Below are 21,449 nucleotides of genomic sequence, written 5' to 3' on the forward strand. Positions count from 1 at the left end.
AATTTCCTTCCTGAATTTCCTTCCTGAATTTCCTTCCTGAATTCCCTTCCTGAATTTCCTTCCTGAATTCCCTTCCTGAATTCCCTTCCTGAATTCCCTTCCTGAATTTCCTCCTGAATTCCCTTCCTGAATTTCCTTCCTGAATTTCCTCCTGAATTCCCTTCCTGAATTTCCTTCCTGAATTTCCTTCCTGAATTCCCTTCCTGAATTCCCTTCCTGAATTTCCTCCTGAATTCCCTTCCTGAATTTCCTTCCTGAATTTCCTTCCTGAATTCCCTTCCTGAATTTCCTTCCTGAATTTCCTCCTGAATTTCCTTCCTGAATTCCCTTCCTGAATTTCCTCCTGAATTCCCTTCCTGAATTCCCTTCCTGAATTCCCTTCCTGAATTCCCTTCCTGAATTCCCTTCCTGAATTTCCTTCCTGAATTCCCTTCCTGAATTTCCTCCTGAATTTCCTCCTGAATTTCCTTCCTGAATTCCCTTCCTGAATTCCCTTCCTGAATTCCCTTCCTGAATTTCCTCCTGAATTTCCTCCTGAATTTCCTCCTGAATTTCCTTCCTGAATTCCCTTCCTGAATTTCCTTCCTGAATTTCCTCCTGAATTTCCTTCCTGAATTCCCTTCCTGAATTTCCTTCCTGAATTCCCTTCCTGAATTCCCTTCCTGAATTCCCTTCCTGAATTCCCTTCCTGAATTCCCTTCCTGAATTCCCTTCCTGAATTCCCTTCCTGAATTTCCTCCTGAATTTCCTTCCTGAATTTCCTTCCTGAATTTCCTCCTGAATTTCCTTCCTGAATTTCCTTCCTGAATTCCCTTCCTTTATTCCCTTCCTGAATTCCCTTCCTGAATTTCCTCCTGAATTTCCTTCCTGAATTTCCTTCCTGAATTCCCTTCCTTTATTCCCTTCCTGAATTCCCTTCCTGAATTTCCTCCTGAATTCCCTTCCTGAATTTCCTCCTGAATTCCCTTCCTGAATTTCCTCCTGAATTCCCTTCCTGAATTCCCTTCCTGAATTCCCTTCCTGAATTCCCTTCCTGAATTCCCTTCCTGAATTTCCCCCTGATTTTTACCACACCCATGATTTTTCCCAGGATAAAAAAACAACAATAATTCCAAAAAAACCCCCAAATTTCAGCAGCACCATCCTTGCGTGACCCCAAACCCCAACCTCCTTTGGAATACTCCATTCCCATGGAATTTTTGGCCTGGAAAAGTGGGAAATTCCTTAATTTCCTGGCAGTTACCCCTCCTACATGCCCATCCTGCAGCGAGCCATCGAGCTCTGGTACCACGACCCCGCCTGCACCACGCCCGTCCTCAAACTCATGGCTGAGCTGGTCCACAACAGGTAGGAATTCCCAACATCTGGGATTTCATGGAATTCTGCTCCTTGGAAGGGGTTGTTTCATCCCTCCCCGGGTGGTTGTTGCCCCCAAAACCCTCATTTTTTCCCCAAATCCCCATTGTTTTCCCCCATTTTCCCCCCAAATCCCATTTTTCCTCCTAAATCCTGTTTATAACAGGTAGGAATGCCCTTAAAATGTGGGATTTCCTGGAATTCTGTGCCTTGGAAAGGGTTTCCAGCTGATTTCATCCCTCTCTGTGTTGTTGACCCCTTTTTTCCCCCATTTTTCTCCCAAATCCCTTTTTCCCCACTAAATCCCCATTTCTAACAGGTAGGAAATTCCAAAAATCTGGGATTTCATGGAATTCTGCCCCTTGGAAGACCTTTAAAGCCAGTTAAATATCCATGGGCAGGGACTCAATCTTCTCCCAGGAGATCCAACCTCTCCTTGAGCATTCCCAGGAATCCAGGAGCAGCCACAGCTCCTCTGGGAATTCCAGCCAGGAATTCCTTCCCCAAACCCCAATCTCCCCTTTCCCCGTTCAAATCCATTCCCCGTGTCCCATCCCTTATCCCAAATCCCTCTGCAGCTCTCCTGGAATGTGCTGGAAGCTCTCCCTGGAATTCCCCTTCTCCAGGGGAGCATTCCCAGCTCTCCCAGGCTCCTGCAGCCCCGGAGCAGCTCCCTGGCTCTGAGCATTCCCGGTTTTTCCCGGTTTTCCTGCAGATCCCAGCGGCTGCAGTTTGATGTCTCCTCTCCCAACGGGATCCTGCTCTTCCGGGAGACCAGCAAGATGATCACGACCTACGGTGAGCGCTCCTGGAGCTGCCTGGGAGCAGCCATGGAAAATCCCAGATAAATCCTGGATTCGTCCTGGAAACGTCCTGGGTTCATCCTAGAAAAATCCTGGGTTCATCCATGGATAAATCCTGAAAATATCCTGGATTCGTCCATAGATAAATCCTGGATTCATCCATGGATAAATCCTGAAAATATCCTGGATTCATCCATGGATAAATCCTGGATTCATCCTGGAAGTGTCCTGGAAACGTCCTGGGTTCATCCATGGATAAATCCTGGATTCATCCTGGAAACATCCTGACTTCATCCTAGAAAAATCCTGGATTCATCCTGGTCCATGGATAAACCCTGGATTCATCCATGGATAAATCCTGGATTCATCCTGGATTCGTCCTGGAAACGTCCTGGGTTTATCCTAGAAAAATCCTGGGTTCATCCATGGATTAATCCTGAAAATATCCTGGGTTCATCCATGGATAAATCCTGGCTTCATCCATGGATAAATCCTGAAAATATCCTGGATTCGTCCATGGATAAATCCTGGATTCATCCTGGAAACGTCCTGGCTTCATCCTAGAAATATCCTGGGTTCATCCTGGATTCATCCATGGATAAATCCTGAAAATATCCTGGATTCATCCATGGATAAATCCTGAAAATATCCTGGGTTCATCCATGGATAAATCCTGGATTCATCCTGGGTTCATCCGTGGATAAATCCTGGATTCATCCTGGGTTCATCCATGTATAAATCCTGAAAATATCCTGGGTTCATCCATGGATAAATCCTGGATTCATCCTGGGTTCATCCGTGGATAAATCCTGGATTCATCCTGGGTTCATCCATGGATAAATCCTGAAAATATCCTGGGTTCATCCATGGATAAATCCTGAAAATATCCTGGGTTCATCCATGGATAAATCCTGGATTCATCCTGGGTTCATCCATGGATAAATCCTGGATTCATCCTGGGTTCATCCATGGATAAATCCTGGATTCATCCTGGGTTCATCCATGGATAAATCCTGGAAACATCCTGGAGGATGGAGTGGTTTGGGTTGGAAAGGAGCCACGTAAATAATTCCTAGATTTTGGTTTGTAGCAGATTTGAATTCCCATCCAGTTTGGAATTCATGGGATCATGGAATGGTTTGGGTTGGAAAGACCTTAAATCCCTGCAGGTGGGGCTTGGAAAGGAGCCATGGAAATAATTCCCAGATTTTGGGCTGGAGTGGATTTGGAATCCCACCTGCTTTGGAATTCAAGGGATCATGGAATGGATTGGGTTGGAATGGATTTGAAATCCCATCCAAATTCCCAGATTTTGGGTTGGAACGGATTTGGAATCCCATCCCAGTTCCCAGATTTTGACTTGGAATGGAATTTAAATGCCATCCCAATTCCCCAGTTTCAGGTTGGAGCGGATTTGGAATCCCATCCACTTTGGAACTTATGGGATCATGGAATGGATTGGGTTGGAATGCATTTGAAATCCCATCCCAGTTCCCAGATTCGGGTTGGAGTGGATTTTAGATCCCATCCACTTTGGAATTCCCAGATTTTGGGTTGGAATGGATTTGGAATCCCATCCCAATTCCCAGATTTCGGGTTGGAATGGAATTTAAATGCCATCCCAGTTCCCAGATTTGGGTTGGAATGGATTTGGAATCCCATCCCAATTCCCAGATTTGGGTTGGAATGGGTTTGGAGCCCGTTGGGGCGGAATGGGATGGTGATCCCGGGCCGGCATTCCCGCAGGGAATCGCATCCTGACGCTGGGCGAGGTGCCCAAGGACCAGGTGTACGCGCTGAAGCTGAAGGGAATCTCCATCTGCTTCTCCATGCTGAAGGCGGCGCTCAGCGGCAGCTACGTCAACTTCGGCGTCTTCCGGCTCTACGGGGACGACGCGCTGGACAACGCCCTGCAGACCTTCATCAAGCTGCTGCTCTCCATCCCCCACAGCGACCTGCTGGTGAGGCGCCTGTCCTGGGCAGCTCCAGCCCCGGGAATTCCATCCCCTGGGAGCTCCAGCCCCGGGAATTCTAGCCCTGGGAGTTCCAGCCCTGGGAGCTCCAGCCCTGGGAATTTCATCCCCTGGGAGCTCCAGCCCTGGGAGTTCAAGCCCTGGGAGCTCCAGCCCTGGGAGCTCCAGCCCTGGGAGTTCCAGCCCTGGGAATTCCAGCCCCGGGAATTCTAGCCCTGGGAGTTCCAGCCCTGGGAGCTCCAGCCCTGGGAATTTCATCCCCTGGGAGTTCCAGCCCTGGGAGTTCCATTCCCCTGGGAGCTCCAGCCCTGGGAATTCCATCCCCTGGGAGTTCCAGCCCTGGGAGTTCCAGCCCTGGGAGTTCCAGCCCTGGGAATTCCAGCCCCGGGAATTCTAGCCCTGGGAGTTCCAGCCCTGGGAGCTCCAGCCCTGGGAATTTCATCCCCTGGGAGTTCCAGCCCTGGGAGTTCCAGCCCTGGGAGTTCCATTCCCCTGGGAGCTCCAGCCCTGGGAATTCCAGCCCCTGGGAATTCCAGCCCTGGGAGTTCCATCCCCGGGAGTTCCATCCCTGGCAGTTCCATCCCCGGGAGTTCCATCCCAGGAAAAGCTGGAGGCGAGGAAGGAGGGATGAAGGGGTCGGGGCAGGGAATGGGCACCAGCAGTGGGCTCTGGGTGAAGCACGGGAAGAATTCCCAGATTCTGGGTGGGAATGGGTTTGAAATCCCATCCCAGCTCCCAGATTCTGGGTGGGAATAGATTTTAAATCCTGACCAGTTTGGAATTCATGGGATCATGGAATGGTTTAGGTGGGAAATGAACCACATCAATAATTCCCAGATTTTGGGTTGGAACGGGTTTTAAATCCCATCCCAATTCCCAGATTTTCCCTGGGAAAATATAAAGTGTGAAAAATTATTGGATGGAGCAGTGTTGGGGATGGGATGGGATGGGATGGAATGGAATGGAATGGAATGGAATGGAATGGAATGGAATGGAATGGAATGGAATGGAATGGAATGGAATGGAATACTGGGAAATCTCTTGGACTGGGAGAGAAGGAAGTTGGGAAATGTGTTGGAACACGGATTTTCTGGGACAGGGAATCCTTGGTCGGTTCTTCCCAGGAGATCCATCAGCACATTCCAGGTGATCCATGGGAATTCAGGAATTTGCTGCTTCCAGGCAAACCCAGCAGATTTCCCTTCTTTCCCTGCAGGATTATCCCAAACTCAGCCAATCCTACTACTCGCTGCTGGAAGTGCTCACGCAGGACCACATGAACTTCATCGCCAGCCTGGAGCCGCACGTCATCATGTACATCCTGTCCTCCATCTCCGAGGGGCTGACGGCGCTGGGTGAGGCCGCGCGGCTGCCCGCGATCGGGATGGGCTTTGTGGGATCGGGATGGGGTTTGTCTGGGATCAGGATGGGCTTTGTGGGATCGGGATGGGGCTGCCCGCGATCGGGATGGGCTTTGTGGGATCGGGATGGGGTTTGTCTGGGATCGGGATGGGCTTTGTGGGATCGGGATGGGGCTGCCCGCGATCGGGATGGGCTTTGTGGGATCGGGATGGGGTTTGTCTGGGATCGGGATGGGGCTGCCCGCGATCGGGATGGGCTTTGTGGGATCGGGATGGGGCTGCCCGCGATCGGGATGGGGCTGCCCGGGATCGGGATGGGGCTTTCTGGGATTGGGATGGGGTTTTCTGGGATTGGGATGGGGCTGCCCGGGATCGGGATGGGGCTTTCTGGGATTGGGATGGGGCTGCCCGGGATCGGGATGGGGCTGCCCGGGATCGGGATGGGGCTGCCCGGGATCGGGATGGGGCTTTCTGGGATTGGGATGGGGTTGTCTGGGATTGGGATGGGCTTTTCTGGGATTGGGATGGGGTTTGTCTGGGATCGGGATGGGGTTTTCTGGGATTGGGATGGGGTTTTCTGGGATTGGGATGGGGCTTTCTGGGATCGGGATGGGGTTTTCTGGGATCGGGATGGGGTTTTCTGGGATCGGGATGGGGTTTGTCTGGGATTTGGGGTGTGCTTTTCTGGGATTGGGATGGGGTTTGTCTGGGATTGGGATGGGGTTTTCTGGGATTTGGGATGGGGTTTTCTGGGATTTGGGATGGGGTTTGCCAGGGATGTGGGATGTGCTTTTTTGGGATGTGCTTTCCTGGGATTTGGGATGTGCTTTCCTGGGATTTTGGATGCGGTTTCCTGGGATTTGGGATGTGGTTCCCTGGGATTTGGGATGTGAGTTTCCTGGGATTTGGGATGTGCTTTCCTGGGATTTGGAATGCAGTTTTCCTGGGATTTGGGAAGAGCTCAGAGTTAAAGACCCCATTTTCCACCTGGGGGTTTCTCCTCTGGGACTCGGAGAGGTTGGAGCTGTGATTCCCTCACTGATCCCACCAAAAACTGACGGTTCTGGGAATTTTTGGGATTTTGGAATGGTTTGGGTTGGAAAGGATTTCAGTGCCAATGCCAGGGACACCTCCCACAATCCCATTTTTCCCTCCCAAATCCCATTTTTCCCCGGTTATTTCCCCATTTTCCCCCAAACCCTCTTTTTGTCCATCCAAATTTCCATTTTTCCCTTTTTTTCCCCACTCTTTTTTTACCATTTTTCCCCATTTCTATCCTTATTTTTCACCATTTCCCCCCCATTCCCACCCCATTTTTCCACCCATTTTTCCCATTTTCCCTTCCAAAACCCTGTGGTTTTTTCCCCCACCCCCCTTTTCTTTCCCTAAACTCCATTTCCCCCCCAAACACCTGGGTTTATTTCCTCAAACCCACATTTTTTCCCCCATTTTCCCCCCATTTTTGCCCATTTTCCCTTCCAAAACCCTATATTTTTCGCCCACCCCCCATTTCTTTCCCTAAACCCCATTCCTCCCGCCCACACACCTGTGTTTTTTTCCTCAAACCCCCGTTTTCTCCCCATTTTTTCCCCCAAACCCCATTTCCCCCCCAAACCCCATTTTCCCCCCCAAACCCCATTTATTCCCCCCAAAAGCCCATTTTCCCCCCCAAAACCCCATTTTTTTTCCTCTAAACCCCATTTTTCCCCCCAACCCCATTTCCTCCCCCAAAACCCCATTTCCCCCCCCAAAACCCCATTTTTTTTTCCCCCAAACCCCATTTCCCCCCCAACCCCATTTTCCCCCAAACCCCATTTTTTTCCTCTAAACCCCATTTTCCCCCCAAAACCTCATTTTTTTCCCCCAGACCCCATTTTCCCCCAACCCCATTTTTTTCCCCCCCAACCCCCATTTTCCCCCCAAACCAAATTTTTTTCCCCCAAACCCCATTTTTTTCCCCCAAACCCCACTTTTTTCCCTCAAACCCCCATTTTCTCCCCATTTTTCCCCCCAAACCCCATTTCCCCCTGCCAAAACCCCATTTTTTCCCCCCCAAACCCCCTTTTTTTTCCCCCCAAACCCCATTTCCCCTCCCCAAACCCCATTTTCCCCCAAACCCCATTTTTCCCCCCCAAACCCCATTTTTCCCCCCCAAACCCCACTTTTTCCCCCCCAAACCCCATTTTCCCCCAAACCCTATTTTTTTCCTCTAAACCCCATTTCCCCCCCCAAACCCCATTTTTTCCCCCCAACCCCCATTTTTCCCCCCCAAACCCCATTTCCCCCCCAAACCCCATTTTTTTCCCTCAAACCCCCATTTTCTCCCCATTTTTCCCCCCCAAACCCCATTTTTTTTCCCCCAACCCCCATTTCCCCCCCCAAACCCCATTTCCCCCCAAGCCCTGACGTGTCCCCTGCTGTCCCCAGACACCATGGTGTGCACGGGCTGCTGCTCCTGCCTGGACCACATCGTCACCTACCTGTTCAAGCAGCTCTCGCGCAGCACCAAGAAGAGATCGACGCCGCTGGCGCAGGAGAGCGATCGCTTCCTGCACATCATGCAGCAGCACCCCGAGATGGTGCAGCAGGTGAGCCCCACACCTGGAGGGGACAAAAAATACACCTGGAGGGGACAAAAAATACACCTGGAGGGGACAAAAAATACACCTGGGGGGGACAAAAAATACACCTGGGGGGCTAAAATTCACCTGGGGAGGTCAAAAAATACCTGGGGGTCTCCAAAATTCACCTGGGGGGGCCAAAAATACACCTGGGGGGCTAAAATACACCTGGGGAGGACAAAAAATAACCTGGGGGGTCTCCAAAAACACCTGAGGAAGCAAAAAAATAACCTGGGGACACCAAAAAACAACTGGGGAGGTCAAAATTCACCTGGGGAGGCCAAAAATAACCTGAGGGCTCCAAAAAACACCTGAGGGGGCCAAAAAATACCTGGCGGCTCCAAAATTCACCTGGGGAGGCTAAAATTCACCTGAGGGCTCCAAAAAACACTTCAGGAAGCCAAAAAATAACCTGGGGACACCAAAATACACCTGGGGAGCCCAAAATTGACTGGAGAGCTCCCCCAGAGACTCCCAAACTGACCTGGGCACCCCAAAACTGACCTGGGCACCCCAAACTGACCTGGGCACCCCCAAACTGACCTGGGCACCCCAAACTGACCTGGGCACCCCAAACTGACCTGGGCACCCCAAAAGCCACCAGAATTCCCTGGTTGCACTCAGAGCTCCAGAGCCTTGAGCCTCCAGGAGCATTCCAGGAGATTCCCAACTCCCAGGGCGAGGAGGGAGCTGGGATGGGATTTGGGATGAGATTGGGATCCATGGGATGGAATGGGATTTGGGATGGGATGGGATCCATGGGATGGGATGGGATCCATGGGATGGGATTTGGGATCCATGGGATGGGATTTGGGATGGGATCCATGAGATCCATGGGAGTGAGATGGGATCCATGGTATTGGGATGGGATCCATGGGATGGGATTTGGGATCCATGGGATAGGATTTGGGATCCATGGGATGGGACTTAACCCTTGTTTTCCCGTGGCAGATGCTCTCCACGGTGCTGAACATCATCATCTTCGAGGACTGCCGGAACCAGTGGTCCATGTCCCGGCCTCTGCTCGGCCTCATCCTGCTCAACGAGAAGGTAAAAGAGCCATCCCAGCTGGAAGAGGCTTGGGTGGGGGAGGAGAACATTCCCAGAAAGGCTTTGGAGTGATCCTGTGGCCAGGATGGTCCTTGGAGTGATGATCCCATGGCCAGGATGGTCCTTGGAGTGATCCCATGGCCAGGATCATCCTTGGAGTGATGATCCCACAGCCAGGATGATCCCATGGCCAGGATGATCCTTGGGATGATCCCATGGCCAGGATGATCCCATGGCCAGGATGATCCTTGGGATGATCCCATGGCCAGGATGATCCTTGGAACAATCCCATGGCCAGGATGATCCCTGGAGCTGAGCACTCCAGCTCCATCCATTACTCACTGGGATGCCCCCTCGTTATTCCCAGCTCCCCGCGGGGGTGGGCCCTGTCCCAAGCCCGGATCCCGTGGGAATGAGCCCCTGGCTGCCCTGTCTCCGCAGTACTTCTCGGACCTGAGGAACAGCATCGTGAACAGCCAGCCCCCGGAGAAGCAGCAGGCCATGCACCTGTGCTTCGAGAACCTCATGGAGGGCATCGAGCGCAACCTGCTCACCAAGAACCGCGACAGGTCGGGAACGGAACGGGACGGGAGCGGCGTTCCCGCGGGATGGGGGGAGCCTCAACATCCACGGGTCCTTCCCACCACCCCAGGGGCATCCAGCCCGGCCTGGGACCTTCCAGGGATGGGGCAGCCACTGCTTCTCTGGGAATCCCATCCCCACCCTCACAGGGAGGAATTCCTTCCCAAGATCCCATTCCAGTTTGAAACGTCCCATGGGATTCCTTAATGGCTTCATGGTTAGAATGGTTTGGATTGGGAGGGATCCTAAATATCCACAGGTATTACCCACCACACCTTCTGTATCCCAGGCCGATCCGACCTGGCCTGGGACACTTCCAGGGATGGAGCAGAGAGAGATTTTCCTCTGGGAATTCCTTCCCAGTATCCCATTCCAGTTTGAAACTTCCCATGGAAAGATTCCTTCATGGGTTTGTGGTTGGAGTGGTTTGGATTGGGAGGGATCCTAAATATCCATGGGTATTTCCCACCACAGCTTCCACTGTCCCAGGGTGCTCCAACCTGGCCTTGGGCACTCCCAGGGATGGAGAAACCCCAGATTCTCCTCTGGGAATTCCTTCCCAGGCAGGAACTCCTTCCCAATGTCCCCGTTCCAGTGGGATGGAATCCCTTCACGGGAAGTGGTGGATCCCCTCCTTGGTGTGGAGACCCTGCCGGGCTCGGCGCTGAGTTCTGGGGGAATGCTCCGAGCTGGACAATTCCGTGGGATGGGGGAGTGGTGGAATCAAGGAATAATGCAGTGGTGGAGTGGTGGAATTATGGAGTGGTGGAATCACGGAATGGTGAAACGATGGAATGGTGGAGTCATGGAATGGTGGAGTCATGGAACATTAGAATTCTTGAGGGATGGAATGATGGAATCATGGACTGCTAGAATGATAGAATCATGGAATGATAGAATGCTGGAATGATGGAATATGATGGAATGGTGGAATCATGGAATGCTGGAATGATAGAATCATGGAATGGTGGAATGATAGAATAATGGAATGGTGGAATCATGGAGTGCTAGAATGATGGAATGACAGAATCATGGAATCATGGAATATGATGGAATGCTGGAATGGTGGAATCATGGAATGCTGGTGGGATGGAATGGTGGAATGATGGAATGACCAAGTCATGGAATGATAGAATGCTGGAATGATTGAATATGAAGGAATGGTGGAGTGGTGGAATAATAGAATGATGGAATAGTGGGATGGTGGAATGATGGAATGGTGGAACTGTGGAATGAAAGACTAGTGGAATCATGGACTGCTGGAATGATAGAATCATGGGATGGTGGAATCATGGAATGATAGAATGCTGGAGGGATGGAATGTGATGGAATGGTGGAGTGGTGGAATCATAGAATGATGGAATAGTGGGATGGTGGAATGGTGGAATTGTGGAATAGTGGAATGATAGAATGGTGTAATCATGGAATCATGGACTGCTGGAATGATAGAATCATGGGATGGTGGAATCATGGAATGATAGAATGCTGGAGGGATGGAATGTGATGGAATGGTGGAATTACGGAATCATGGGATGAGGGAATGATAGAACGATGGAATCATGGAATGTGATGGAATGCTGGAATCATGGAACGATAGAGTGATGGAATCATGGACTGCTGGAATGATGGAATGATGGATTCATGGAAGGGTGGAATGATGGAATGATAGAAGGGTGGAACGATGGATTCATGGAATGGTAGAATGATGGATTCATGGAATGGTAGAATGATGGAATCATGGAATGATAGAAGGGTGGAATGATGGATTCATGGAATGGTGGGATGATGGAATGATGGATTCATGGAATGGTAGAATGATGGATTCATGGAATGGTAGAATGATGGATTCATGGAAGGGTGGAATGATGGATTCATGGAAGGGTGGGATGATGGAATGTGTTGGACTGCTGGAATCATGGAATGGTGGAATGATGGAATGATAGAAGGGTGGAATGATGGATTCATGGAAGGGTGGAATGATGGATTCATGGAAGGGTGGGATGATGGAATGTGTTGGACTGCTGGAATCCCGGCACGCCGGACTCCCCTGTCCCGTCTCCCCAGGTTCACCCAGAACCTGTCGGCGTTCCGGAGGGAGGTCAACGACTCCATGAAGAACTCGAGCTACGGCGTCAACAGCAACGACATGATGAGCTGACACCGCCCGAGCCTCCGGCCCCCGCGGCCCCAGGGCCTTCCCACCCCGCAGGAGAGAGCAGCTGGAGCTCACCTGGGCAGGTGTTCCCGTGGGAAGGGCACGATCCAGGAGCAGGAATTCCAAGGTGTCTGTGTCTCTCTTTGTCCTTCCCTGGCCGGAATGTGGAACCGGCGGCGCTCCGCTGCGAAAAGCCTGCCTTGTATAAAACAAAAAACAAACAAAAAAAAAAAAACATGTACATTTTTTCATAACATTTTGGAGCAAGGTTTATATTGAGTTTCAGAAAAACGAGACAAAAAAAAAAAAAGGCAAAAAAACTGCAAAAAAAATTCACAAAAAAAGAAAAAAAAAACATACACAAAAAAAAAAACCAAAACGATGATAAAAAAAAAAGACAAAATGATAAAAAAAAAAAACAAAAAACAAAGTGTGATTGAAATTTTTACAGAGTCCTGGTGCAGCCAGTGCTGGTGTGAGGGTTGTGAATGCGAGTGAGGAAAGCGTGGCCTGAAGCTTTACTGGGCGAGGGGGTGGCTGTGTGAAAGTGCAGAGATCTATTTAGTGAGACGAGCTGTAGAGAGAAGCAAAAACTCAAACAACACAAAAAATTTAAAAAAAAAAACAAAAAAAAAATTAAAAATAATAATAATAATAATAAAAAAAACACCACAAAAAAAAAAAGGCATTGTAAAATTCCAAATGTATATTTTTTCTTATTAAGCCCCCCTGAAAAATCACAATTTCCCGGTCCCGTCTGCCCTCGTTCTTGGGAACTCGAAGCCATGACGTGACCCCTCCGTTCGTGCTTGCTCGTGGGTGTCCCTCCTGTCCCCTCTGTAGCAGTAGCCCCTCCCAGGGCCCCTTCTCCCCTTTTCCATCCCTTTTTTCCCCTTTTCCATCCCTTTTTTCCTCTTTTTCCATCTCTTTTTCCCCTTTTCCATCCCTTTTTTCCCCTTTTCCATCCCTTTTTTCCTCTTTTTCCATCTCTTTTTCCCTTTTTCCATCCCTTTTTTCCCCTTTTTCCATCCCTTTTTCCCCTTTTCCATCCCTTTTTCCATCCCTTTTTCCCCCTTTTCCATCCATTTTTCCCCTTTTCCATCTCTTTTTTTCCCCTTTTCCATCCCCTTTTCCCCTTTTTCCATCCCTTTTCCCCTTTTCCATCCCTTTTTCCATCCCATTTTTCCATCTTTTTTTCCATCCCTTTTTCCATCCCTTTTCCCCTTTTCCATCCCTTTTCCCCTTTTTCCATCCCATTTTTCCATCCCTTTTTCCATCCCTTTTCCCCTTTTCCATCCCCTTTCCCCCTTTTCCCCCTTTTCCCGGGCTGCAGCCCTCCCGGGAGGCTTTGCCCAGCCTGGAGCCCCCCCGGCAGCGTGTCCGTCTGTCCTGCCGGCCGCTGGGCTGGGGGCGCCCCCGATCCCAGGGGAGGGAGCCCCTTGGCCGTGTCCCCCCTCTCGTTGCTGCTGCTCGTGTGCTCCCCCTGCCCCGCTCCCCCCCCTCGGGGCCTCCTGGGCCTCCCCTCCCCTCCCGCCGCTCCACTCCTGGTTTAATTTGATTTTTCCCTTTCTGTTGCTGTGTTCGGGTTGTCCCCGCCCTGGCGGTTTGGTCCCCGGGCCTCTCCCGCGTGAGCAGCTGCTGGTTGGTGTCGGGTGTTCGCTGCAAACCGTGTAAGATTGTGACTGCAAATAAACTCCGTGGTTTCTACTGAGCCGCGCCGCAGTGGCTGAGCCCCGGGGACCCCCGGGGACCCCAGAGTGACCCCAGAGTGACCCCAGAGTGACCCCCAGGGACCCCCAGGGACCCCAGAGTGACCCCCAGGGACCCCCCCAGGGACCCCAGAGTGACCCCCAGGGACCCCCAGGGACCCCCCCAGGGACCCCAGAGTGACCCCCAGGGACCCCACAGGGACCCCAGAGTGACCCACAGGGACCCCAGAGTGACCCCACAGGGACCCCCAGGGACCCCACAGTGGCTGAGCCCCCGGGGACCCCCAGGGACCCCAGAGTGGCTGAGCCCCCAAGGAACCCCCCCAGGGACCCCCCAGGGACCCCAGAGTGACCCCACAGGGACCCCACAGTGACCACAGAATGGCTGAGCCCCCCAGGGACCCCCAGAGTGACCCCACAGGGACCCCAGAGTGATCCCAAGAGACCCCACAGGGACCCCAGAGTGACTGAGCCCCCCAGGGACCCCCAGAGTGACCCCACAGGGACCCCAGAGTGACCCCTGAGTGGCCTGAGCCCCCCAAGAGTGACCCCACTGGGACCCCTGAGGGACCCCAGAATGATCCCTAAGAGACCCCACAGGGACCTCAGAGTGGCTGAGCCCCCCAGGGACCCCCAGAGTGACCCCACAGGGACCTCAGAGTGACCCCAGAGTGGCCTGAGCCCCAAGGGACCCCCAGAGTGACCCCTGAGTGACACCACAGGGACCCCTGAGGGACCTCAGAGTGACCCCACAGTGACCTGAGCCCTTGAGGGACCCCAAGGGTGACCCACAGTGACCCCTGAGGGACCCCAGAGTGGCTTGAGACTCCCCCCCAGTCACTCCACAGTGACCCCACAGGGACCTCTGAGGAACCCTGAGACTGGCCTGAGCCCCAAGGGACCCCCAGAGTGACCCCTGAGTCACCCCAGAGTGGCTGAACCCCCCGAGGGACCTGGAGTGACCCCACAGGAACCCCACAAGTGATGCCAGAGTGGCTGAGCCCCCCCCCCGTCACTCCACAGTGACCCCAGAGGGACCCCACAGGGACCCCTGAGGGACCCTGAGTCACCCCAGAGTGACCTGAGCCCCAAGGGACCCCGAGAATGACCCCTGAGAGACCCGAGAGTGACCCCAGAGTGACCTGAGCCCCCCGAGTCACCCCACAGTGACCCTGGAGAGACCCCAGAGTGACCCCAAGAGTGACCCCTGACGGACCCCACAGTGACCCTGAGAGTGAGCTGAGCCCCTGAGTGACCCCAGAACCCCCACAGTGACCCCAAGATCACCCCAGAACCCCCAGAGTGCCCCCAGGGCCCTGAGAGTGCCCCCAGAACCCCAAGAGCCACCCCAGAGTCACCCCAGAACCCTCAGCTCCTCCTCAGAGCCCCAAGAGCCACCCCAGAAACCCCAAGGTCCCCCCAGAACCCTGAAAGGTCCCCCTGCACCCCAAGGTCTCCCCCTGCACCCCGAATTTCCCCCCAGAACCCCAAATGTTCCTCCAGATCCCCAAATGTTCCTCCAGACCCCAAATGTTCCTGCAGAACCCCAAGATCTCTCTCAGAACCCCAAGATCTCTCTCAGAACCCCGAGATCCCCCTGAGCTCTTCCCCAGAACTCCCCAAATTTCCCCAAGCAAAAATTCAGGATTTACTGAAGTTCTTTCAGGATTTATTGAGGTTCTCTTAGGATTTACAAAAGTCCTTTTAGGATTCATTAAAGTTCTTTTAGGATTTATTCAGGTCCTTTTAGGATTTATTCAAGTTCTTTCAGGATTTATAAGTAATTTCAGGATTTAGTGAAGTTTTTCAGGATTTATTGAAATTCTTTCAGGATTTATTGAATTCTTTCAGGATTTACCAAAGTCCTTTCAGGATTTAATGAATTATTTCAGGATTTATTGAATTCTGTCAGAATTTATTGAATTCTTTCAGGATTTATTGAATTCTTTCAGGATTTATTGAAGTCCTTTCAGTATTTATTGAATCCTTTCATGATTTATTGAATTCTTTCAGGAGTTACCAAAGTCCTTTCAGGATTTATTGAATTCTGTCAGGATTTATAGAATTATTTCAGTATTTATTGAATTCCTTCAGGATTAATTGAATTCTGTCAGGATTTAATGAATTATTTCAGCAGTTATTGAGTTCTGTCAGGGTTTCCAAGCCCTTCCAGGGTTCCACCCGTGCTCTCCCGGCCCTTCCCGCGTTCGGAGCTCATCCCGATCTCTCCCCGATCCCACCCCGATCCCACCCCGATCCCACCCCGATCTCACCCCGATCCCACCCCGATCTCTCCCCGATCCCACCCCGATCCCACCCCGATCCCACCCCGATCCCACCCCGATCTCTCCCCGATCCCATCCCGATCTCTCCCCGATCTCACCCTGATCTCTCCCCGATCCCACCCCGATCCCACCCTGATCTCTCCCCGATCCCACCCCGATCCCACCCTGATCTCTCCCCGATCTCACCCTGATCTCTCCCCAATCCCACCCCGATCTCTCCCCGATCCCACCCCGATCTCTCCCCAATCCCACCCCGATCTCTCCCCGATCCCACCCCAATCCCACCCCGATCTCTCCCCAATCCCACCCCGATCCCACCCCGACCCCACCCCGATCCCAATCCCACCCCGATCTCACGCCGCCGTTCCCTCCCTGCCCCTGCTGTGAACCCCATCATTGCAGCCCTCTCTGTTCCGGGCGATCTCGATGGCCAGAAACTGGATCCTGGTGGCTGCAAGGAGCAGGGCAGGGATCAGCTGTGGGAGCGGGGTCCCCCCGGCCCCCCGCACCCCAAACCCACCCAGAATGGTGTTTTCCTCCGAGTACTCCCCGCCGCTGTCCAGGCGCAGCAGCGTGCCGAAGTTGAAATCCTCCACCACGCCCTCGAAGCTGAGGCAGAACGGGCGCCACTTCTAGGGGGATAAAAACACCCTCAGCGCTCCAAAATCCCAGTAAAAAGGGGGGAAATCCCAATAAATCCCCCCAAACCCCACACACAGCCTTGGCCCCGAAGTTGAAATCCTCCACCACGCCCTCGAAGCTGAGGCAGAACAGGCGCCACTTCTGGGGGTTAAAAACACCCTCAGTGCCCCAAAATCCCAGTAAAAGGGGGAAATCCCACTAAAAAGGGGAGAAATCCTACTAAAAAGGGAGGAAACCCCACTAAAACTCCCAAAAACCCCCCAAGCCTTGGCCCCGAAGTTGAAATCCTCCACCACGCCCTTGAAGCTGAGGCAGAACGGGCGCCACTTCTGGGGGGATAGAAACACCCTCAGCGCCCCAAAATCCCACTGAAAGGGGGAAATCCCACTAAAAAGGGGGGAAATTGCACTAAAAAGGGAGGAAATCCCAATAAAAAGGGGGGAAATCCCACTAAAACCCCCAAACCCCACACACAGCCTTGGTCCCGAAGTTGAAATCCTCCACCATCCCCTCAAAGCACTTCTGGGGGGATAGAAACACCCTCAGCGCCCCAAAATCCCAGTAAAAGGGGGAAATCCCACTAAAAAGGGGAGAAAATCTCACTAAAAAGGGAGGAAACCCCACTAAAACTCCCCAAAGCCCACCCAAGCCTTGGCCCCATAGCTGAAATCCTTCACCATCCCCTCGAAGGAGAGGTGCCATTTCTAGGGGGTCAAAAACACCCTCAGCACCCCAAAATCCCAATAAAAGGGGGAAATCCCATTAAAAGCCCTGAAACCCCACAAAAAAGGGGGGAAACCCCACTAAAACCCCCTCAAACCACACGAAAAAGGGAGGAAACCCCACTAAAAGCTCCCCAAACCCCACCAAAAGGGGGGGAAGCTCCACTAAACCCCCCCAAACTCCCCTGAACTCCCCCCAAACCCCACTAAACCCCCCCAAACCCCACTAAAAGCCCCACAAATCCCCCCCAGACCCCACTAAACCCCCCAAACCCCACCCAAATCCCCCCGAACTCCCCCCAGACCCCACTAAACCCCCCCAAGCCCCATTAAAAGCCCCCCAAATCCCCTCCAAACCCCACTAAAAAGGGGCGAAGCCCCACTAAAACCCTCCCAAACCCCAGTAAAAGCCCCCCAAACCCCACTAAAAAGGGTGGAAGCCCTACTAAATCCCCCCCAAACCCCAGTAAAACCCCCAAATCCCCTCCAGACCCCACTGAACCCCCCAAATCCCCCCCAAAGCCCCCTGAACTCCCCCCAGACCCCACTAAACCCCCCAAGCCCCATTAAAAGCCCCCCAAATCCCCTCCAAACCGCACTAAAAAGGGAGGAAGCCCTACTAAATCCCTCCCAAACCCCAGTGAAACCCCCAAATCTCCCCCAAATCCCTCCCAAAGCCCCCCAAACTCCCCCCAGACCCTACTAAACCCCCCCAAGCCCCATTAAAAGCCCCCTAAATCCCCTCCAAACCCCACTAAACCCCAGTAAAAGGGGGGAAGCCCCACTAAATCCCCCCCCCAAACCCCACTGAATCCCCCAAGCCCCATTAAAAGCCCCCCAAATCCCCCCCAGACCCCACTAAACCCCACCCAAATCCCCCCCAAACCCCCCCAAAGCCCCCCAGGCCCCCCTAAAATCCCCCAAACCCCCCCCAAATCCCCCCCTAAAATCCCCCAAATCCCCCCCAAACCCCCCCAGAGCCCCCCAGACCCCTCCCCACCGCCTTGGCCTCCTCGGATTTGAGCTCCTCGGGGTCCAGCAGGCCCACGCGCAGCGCGGGGAAGGCGCCGCGGAAGCGCTCGTAGATCTGCGCGTCCAGCGGGGTCAGCCTCAGCAGCCGCGGCTCCACCGAGCGGATCAGCTGCAGCGAGGGGCGGCATCGGCCGGGGCACCCCGAGACCCCGAAACCCCGAAACCCCACCCCAAATCACCAAAACCCCCAAATCCCCAAAATCCCACCTCAAACCCCCAAAACCCCAAAATCTCACCCCAAATCCCCAAAACCCCAAAATCCCACCCCAAACCCTCAAAACCCCACCCCAAATCCCCAAATCCCCAAAACAAAACCCCAAAACCCCACCCCATATCCCCAAAACCCCAAAATCCCACCCAAAACCCCCAAATCCTACCCCATATCCCCAAACCCCCAAAATCCCACCCCAAACCCCCAAAACCCCAAAACCCTCAAAACTCCACCCCAAATCCCCAAAACCCCGCCCAAACCCCCAAAACCCCAAACTCCAAAACCCCACCCCAAACCCCCAAAATCCCAGTCCAAACCCCCAAAACCCCAAAATCCCACCCCAAACTCCCAAAATCCCACTCCAAACCCCCAAACCCCCTAAACCCCCAAAACCCCAAAATCCCACCTCAAACCCCCAAAATCCCAGCCCAAATCCCCACCCCAAACCCTTGAAACCCCAAAGCCCCACCCCAAAACCCCAAAACCCCACTCCAAACCCCAAACCCCGAACCCCCGACTCACGTTGAAGTAGACCTGGGCGTGCTGATGCGCCTTCATGGCCCAGGCCAGCTCCACGCGGGGCTGGGCGGCACCAGGGACAGCTGGGGACACCTCCTGGGGACAAGCGTCCCCTCGGGGGCCCCCACCCCATTTCGGGGACCCCCCTCCCCCTTTTGGGGGGTTTTCTCGCCACCTTTGTGGGGTTTTTCCTGCTCTTGGGGTTCCTCTCTTCCCTGTTCTGGGGGTTCGCTTCTTTTTGGGGTTCCCCTTCTCTCAGGGGACAAGGTTGCGACCCCCCCTGCTGGGACTGAGACCCCCAAAACTGGGAGCCCCCAAAACTGGGAGCCCCCAAAACCTGGATCCCCTCCCAGGACTGGAACCCCCCCTGGATTGGGGGAACCCCCCAAAACCGGGACCCCCCAAAACCTGGATCCTCTCCTAGGACTGTGACCCCCCCCAGGACAGGGACCCCAAAAGTTGGAACCCCCAAATCTGGGACCCCCTTGCCAAGACAGGGACCCCCAAAATTGGGACCCCCCAAAACCTGGATCCCCTCCCAGCACTGTGAGCCCCCCCCAGGACAGGGACCCCAAAAGGTGGAACCCCCAAATCTGGGACCCTCCTGTGAGGACAGGGACCCCCAAAATTGGGACCCCTCAAAACCTGGATCCTCTCCCAGCACTGGGACCCCTCCTGGATTGGGGGAATCCCCTAAAATTGGGACCCCTCAAAACCTGGATCCCCTCCCAGCATTGGGACCCCCCTGGATTGGGGGAACCCCCCAAAACTGGGATCCCCCCCCGAGGACTGGGCCCTCCCAGGGTTGGGATCCCCCGAAGCTGCGACCCCTCAGCTCTGTCACCCCCCAGGACCCCAAAGTTGGAATCCCCAAATCTGAGACCCCTCTGCGAGGACAGGGACCCCAGAGCAGGGACCCCCAGATCTGTGACCCCCTCCCAGCAAGGCCCCCCTGCGTCCCCAGTACCCCCAGTGCCCCCATTCCCAATCCCCCCAGTGCCCCCAGTCCCCCTAGTTCCCCCAATGCCCCCAGTGTCCCCCCAGTCGCCCCAATGTCCCCAGTGCCCCATTCTGTCCCCCCCATTCCTCCCAGTGTCCCCCCAGTCCCTCTAGAGTCACCCCCGTCCCTCCAGTGTCCCCATTCCCATTCCCCCCAGTCCCCCCCAGCCCATCCCCAGTGTCCCCAGTCCCCCCATTCCCAGTCCCCTCAGTGTCCCCAGTCTCCCCATTCCCAGTCCCCCTCGTTCCTCCCAGTGTCCCCCCGGATGCCCCAATGTCCCCATTCCCCCCAGTGTCCCCCCCAGAGTCCCCATTCCCAGTATCCCCAGTGTCCCCAGCCCCCCCGCCCCGCCGTGTCCTATTCCCAGTGTCCCCAGTCCCCCCAGTCCCCCCGGTGTCCCATTCCAGTGTCCCCAGTGTCCCATTCCAGCCCCCCAGTCCCCACTCCAGTCCCCCCAGTCCCCCCAGTCCCCAGTGTCCCCAGTCCTCCCCGCAGTCCCCCCAGCCCCCCCAGTCCCCACTCCAGTCCCCCCAGTATCCTCAGTGTCCCACTCCAGTCCCCCCAGCCCCCCCAGTCCCCCCAGTGTCCCATTCCAGCCCCTCCAGTCCCCCCTCCAGTCCCCCCAGTCCCCCCAGTCCCCACTCCAGTCCCCCAGTGTTCCCAGTGTCCCATTGCAGTCCCCCACTGCAGTGTCCCCGGTCCCCATACCCAGTCCCCACTCCAGTCCCCCCAGTGTCCCCTGTCCCCATCCCCAGCCACTCCAGTCCCCCCAGCCCCCCCAGTCCCCACTCCAGCCCCCCCAGTCCCCCCAGCCCCCCCAGCCCCCCCAGTCCCCACTCCAGCCCCCCCAGTCCCCCCAGCCCCCCCAGTCCCCCCAGTCCCCACTCCAGTCCCCCCTCCAGTCCCCCCAGTCCCCCAGCCCCCGGTGTCACTCACGTCGTTGCCGAAGGCCTCCGCGGGCAGCGCCAGCGCCTGAGCGGCGGCCGCGGCCTCGCCGGGGCCCTGCGGGGACACGGGGCTGCGACACCGGGGACACGGGGACACGGCCCCTGGCCCCCCAGTGTCCCCCCGGTGTCCCCAGTGCCCCCCTGTCCCCCCAGTCCCCCCCGGCCTCACCAGCCCCGCCAGCCCCGCCGCCGCCATCGCTGCCGGAACGGGCGGGGCCAGGGGAGAGCCCGCCCCGGGAGCGGGGACAGACAGGGGACAGAGGGGGACAGGGGACAGAGGGGGACAGGGAGGGACAGAGGGGGACAGGGGGACAGAGAGGGACAGAGAGGGACAGGGGGACAGAGAGGGACAGGGGGGACACGGGAGCACACAGGGGACACCTGGGGACAGGGGGCGTCACGGAGGGACAGAGAGGGGACACGGGGGGACAAGTGGGGGACACGTGGGGCGGGGAAGGGACAAGGGGGGACAGAGTGGGGA

General features: G+C 54.7%; 2 protein-coding genes across 4 annotated transcripts in view; one reads left to right on the forward strand and one right to left on the reverse strand.

Annotated features, from left to right (window-relative positions):
• The window catches only part of XPO7 (exportin 7), a 52,144-nt gene extending 38,532 nt beyond the window's left edge, over positions 1 to 13,612 (forward strand). For both annotated transcript variants that reach the window (XM_064400285.1, XM_064400286.1), the window contains exons 21-28: positions 1,240 to 1,347; positions 2,072 to 2,154; positions 3,906 to 4,120; positions 5,349 to 5,487; positions 7,921 to 8,081; positions 9,066 to 9,164; positions 9,606 to 9,733; positions 11,811 to 13,612. In XM_064400285.1, coding sequence (XP_064256355.1) covers positions 1,240 to 1,347; positions 2,072 to 2,154; positions 3,906 to 4,120; positions 5,349 to 5,487; positions 7,921 to 8,081; positions 9,066 to 9,164; positions 9,606 to 9,733; positions 11,811 to 11,904 — 1,027 coding nt within the window. In that variant the 3' untranslated portion in view covers positions 11,905 to 13,612. The remainder of the gene's footprint in view (positions 1 to 1,239; positions 1,348 to 2,071; positions 2,155 to 3,905; positions 4,121 to 5,348; positions 5,488 to 7,920; positions 8,082 to 9,065; positions 9,165 to 9,605; positions 9,734 to 11,810) is intronic.
• Positions 13,613 to 16,213: 2,601 nt separating this feature from the next.
• PBDC1 (polysaccharide biosynthesis domain containing 1) lies at positions 16,214 to 21,222 on the reverse strand. Of its 2 annotated transcripts, none has more exons than XM_064400542.1 (6): positions 21,138 to 21,222; positions 20,958 to 21,023; positions 19,025 to 19,084; positions 18,260 to 18,400; positions 16,416 to 16,527; positions 16,214 to 16,346 (listed from the first exon to the last, which is right to left on the reverse strand). In XM_064400542.1, exons 1-6 carry the CDS (start codon positions 21,162 to 21,164, stop codon positions 16,249 to 16,251), a joined length of 504 nt encoding a protein of 167 aa, XP_064256612.1. In that variant the 5' UTR covers positions 21,165 to 21,222; the 3' UTR covers positions 16,214 to 16,248. The 2 variants fall into 2 exon arrangements, with proteins under 2 accessions (XP_064256612.1, XP_064256611.1); XM_064400541.1 differs by having other exon boundaries at positions 19,025 to 19,117; positions 21,138 to 21,179.
• Between the last annotated feature and the right edge of the window lie 227 nt (positions 21,223 to 21,449).

This window comes from Passer domesticus, chromosome 28 (genome assembly GCF_036417665.1).
Source record: "Passer domesticus isolate bPasDom1 chromosome 28, bPasDom1.hap1, whole genome shotgun sequence".
NCBI classification, from domain to species: domain Eukaryota; kingdom Metazoa; phylum Chordata; class Aves; order Passeriformes; family Passeridae; genus Passer; species Passer domesticus.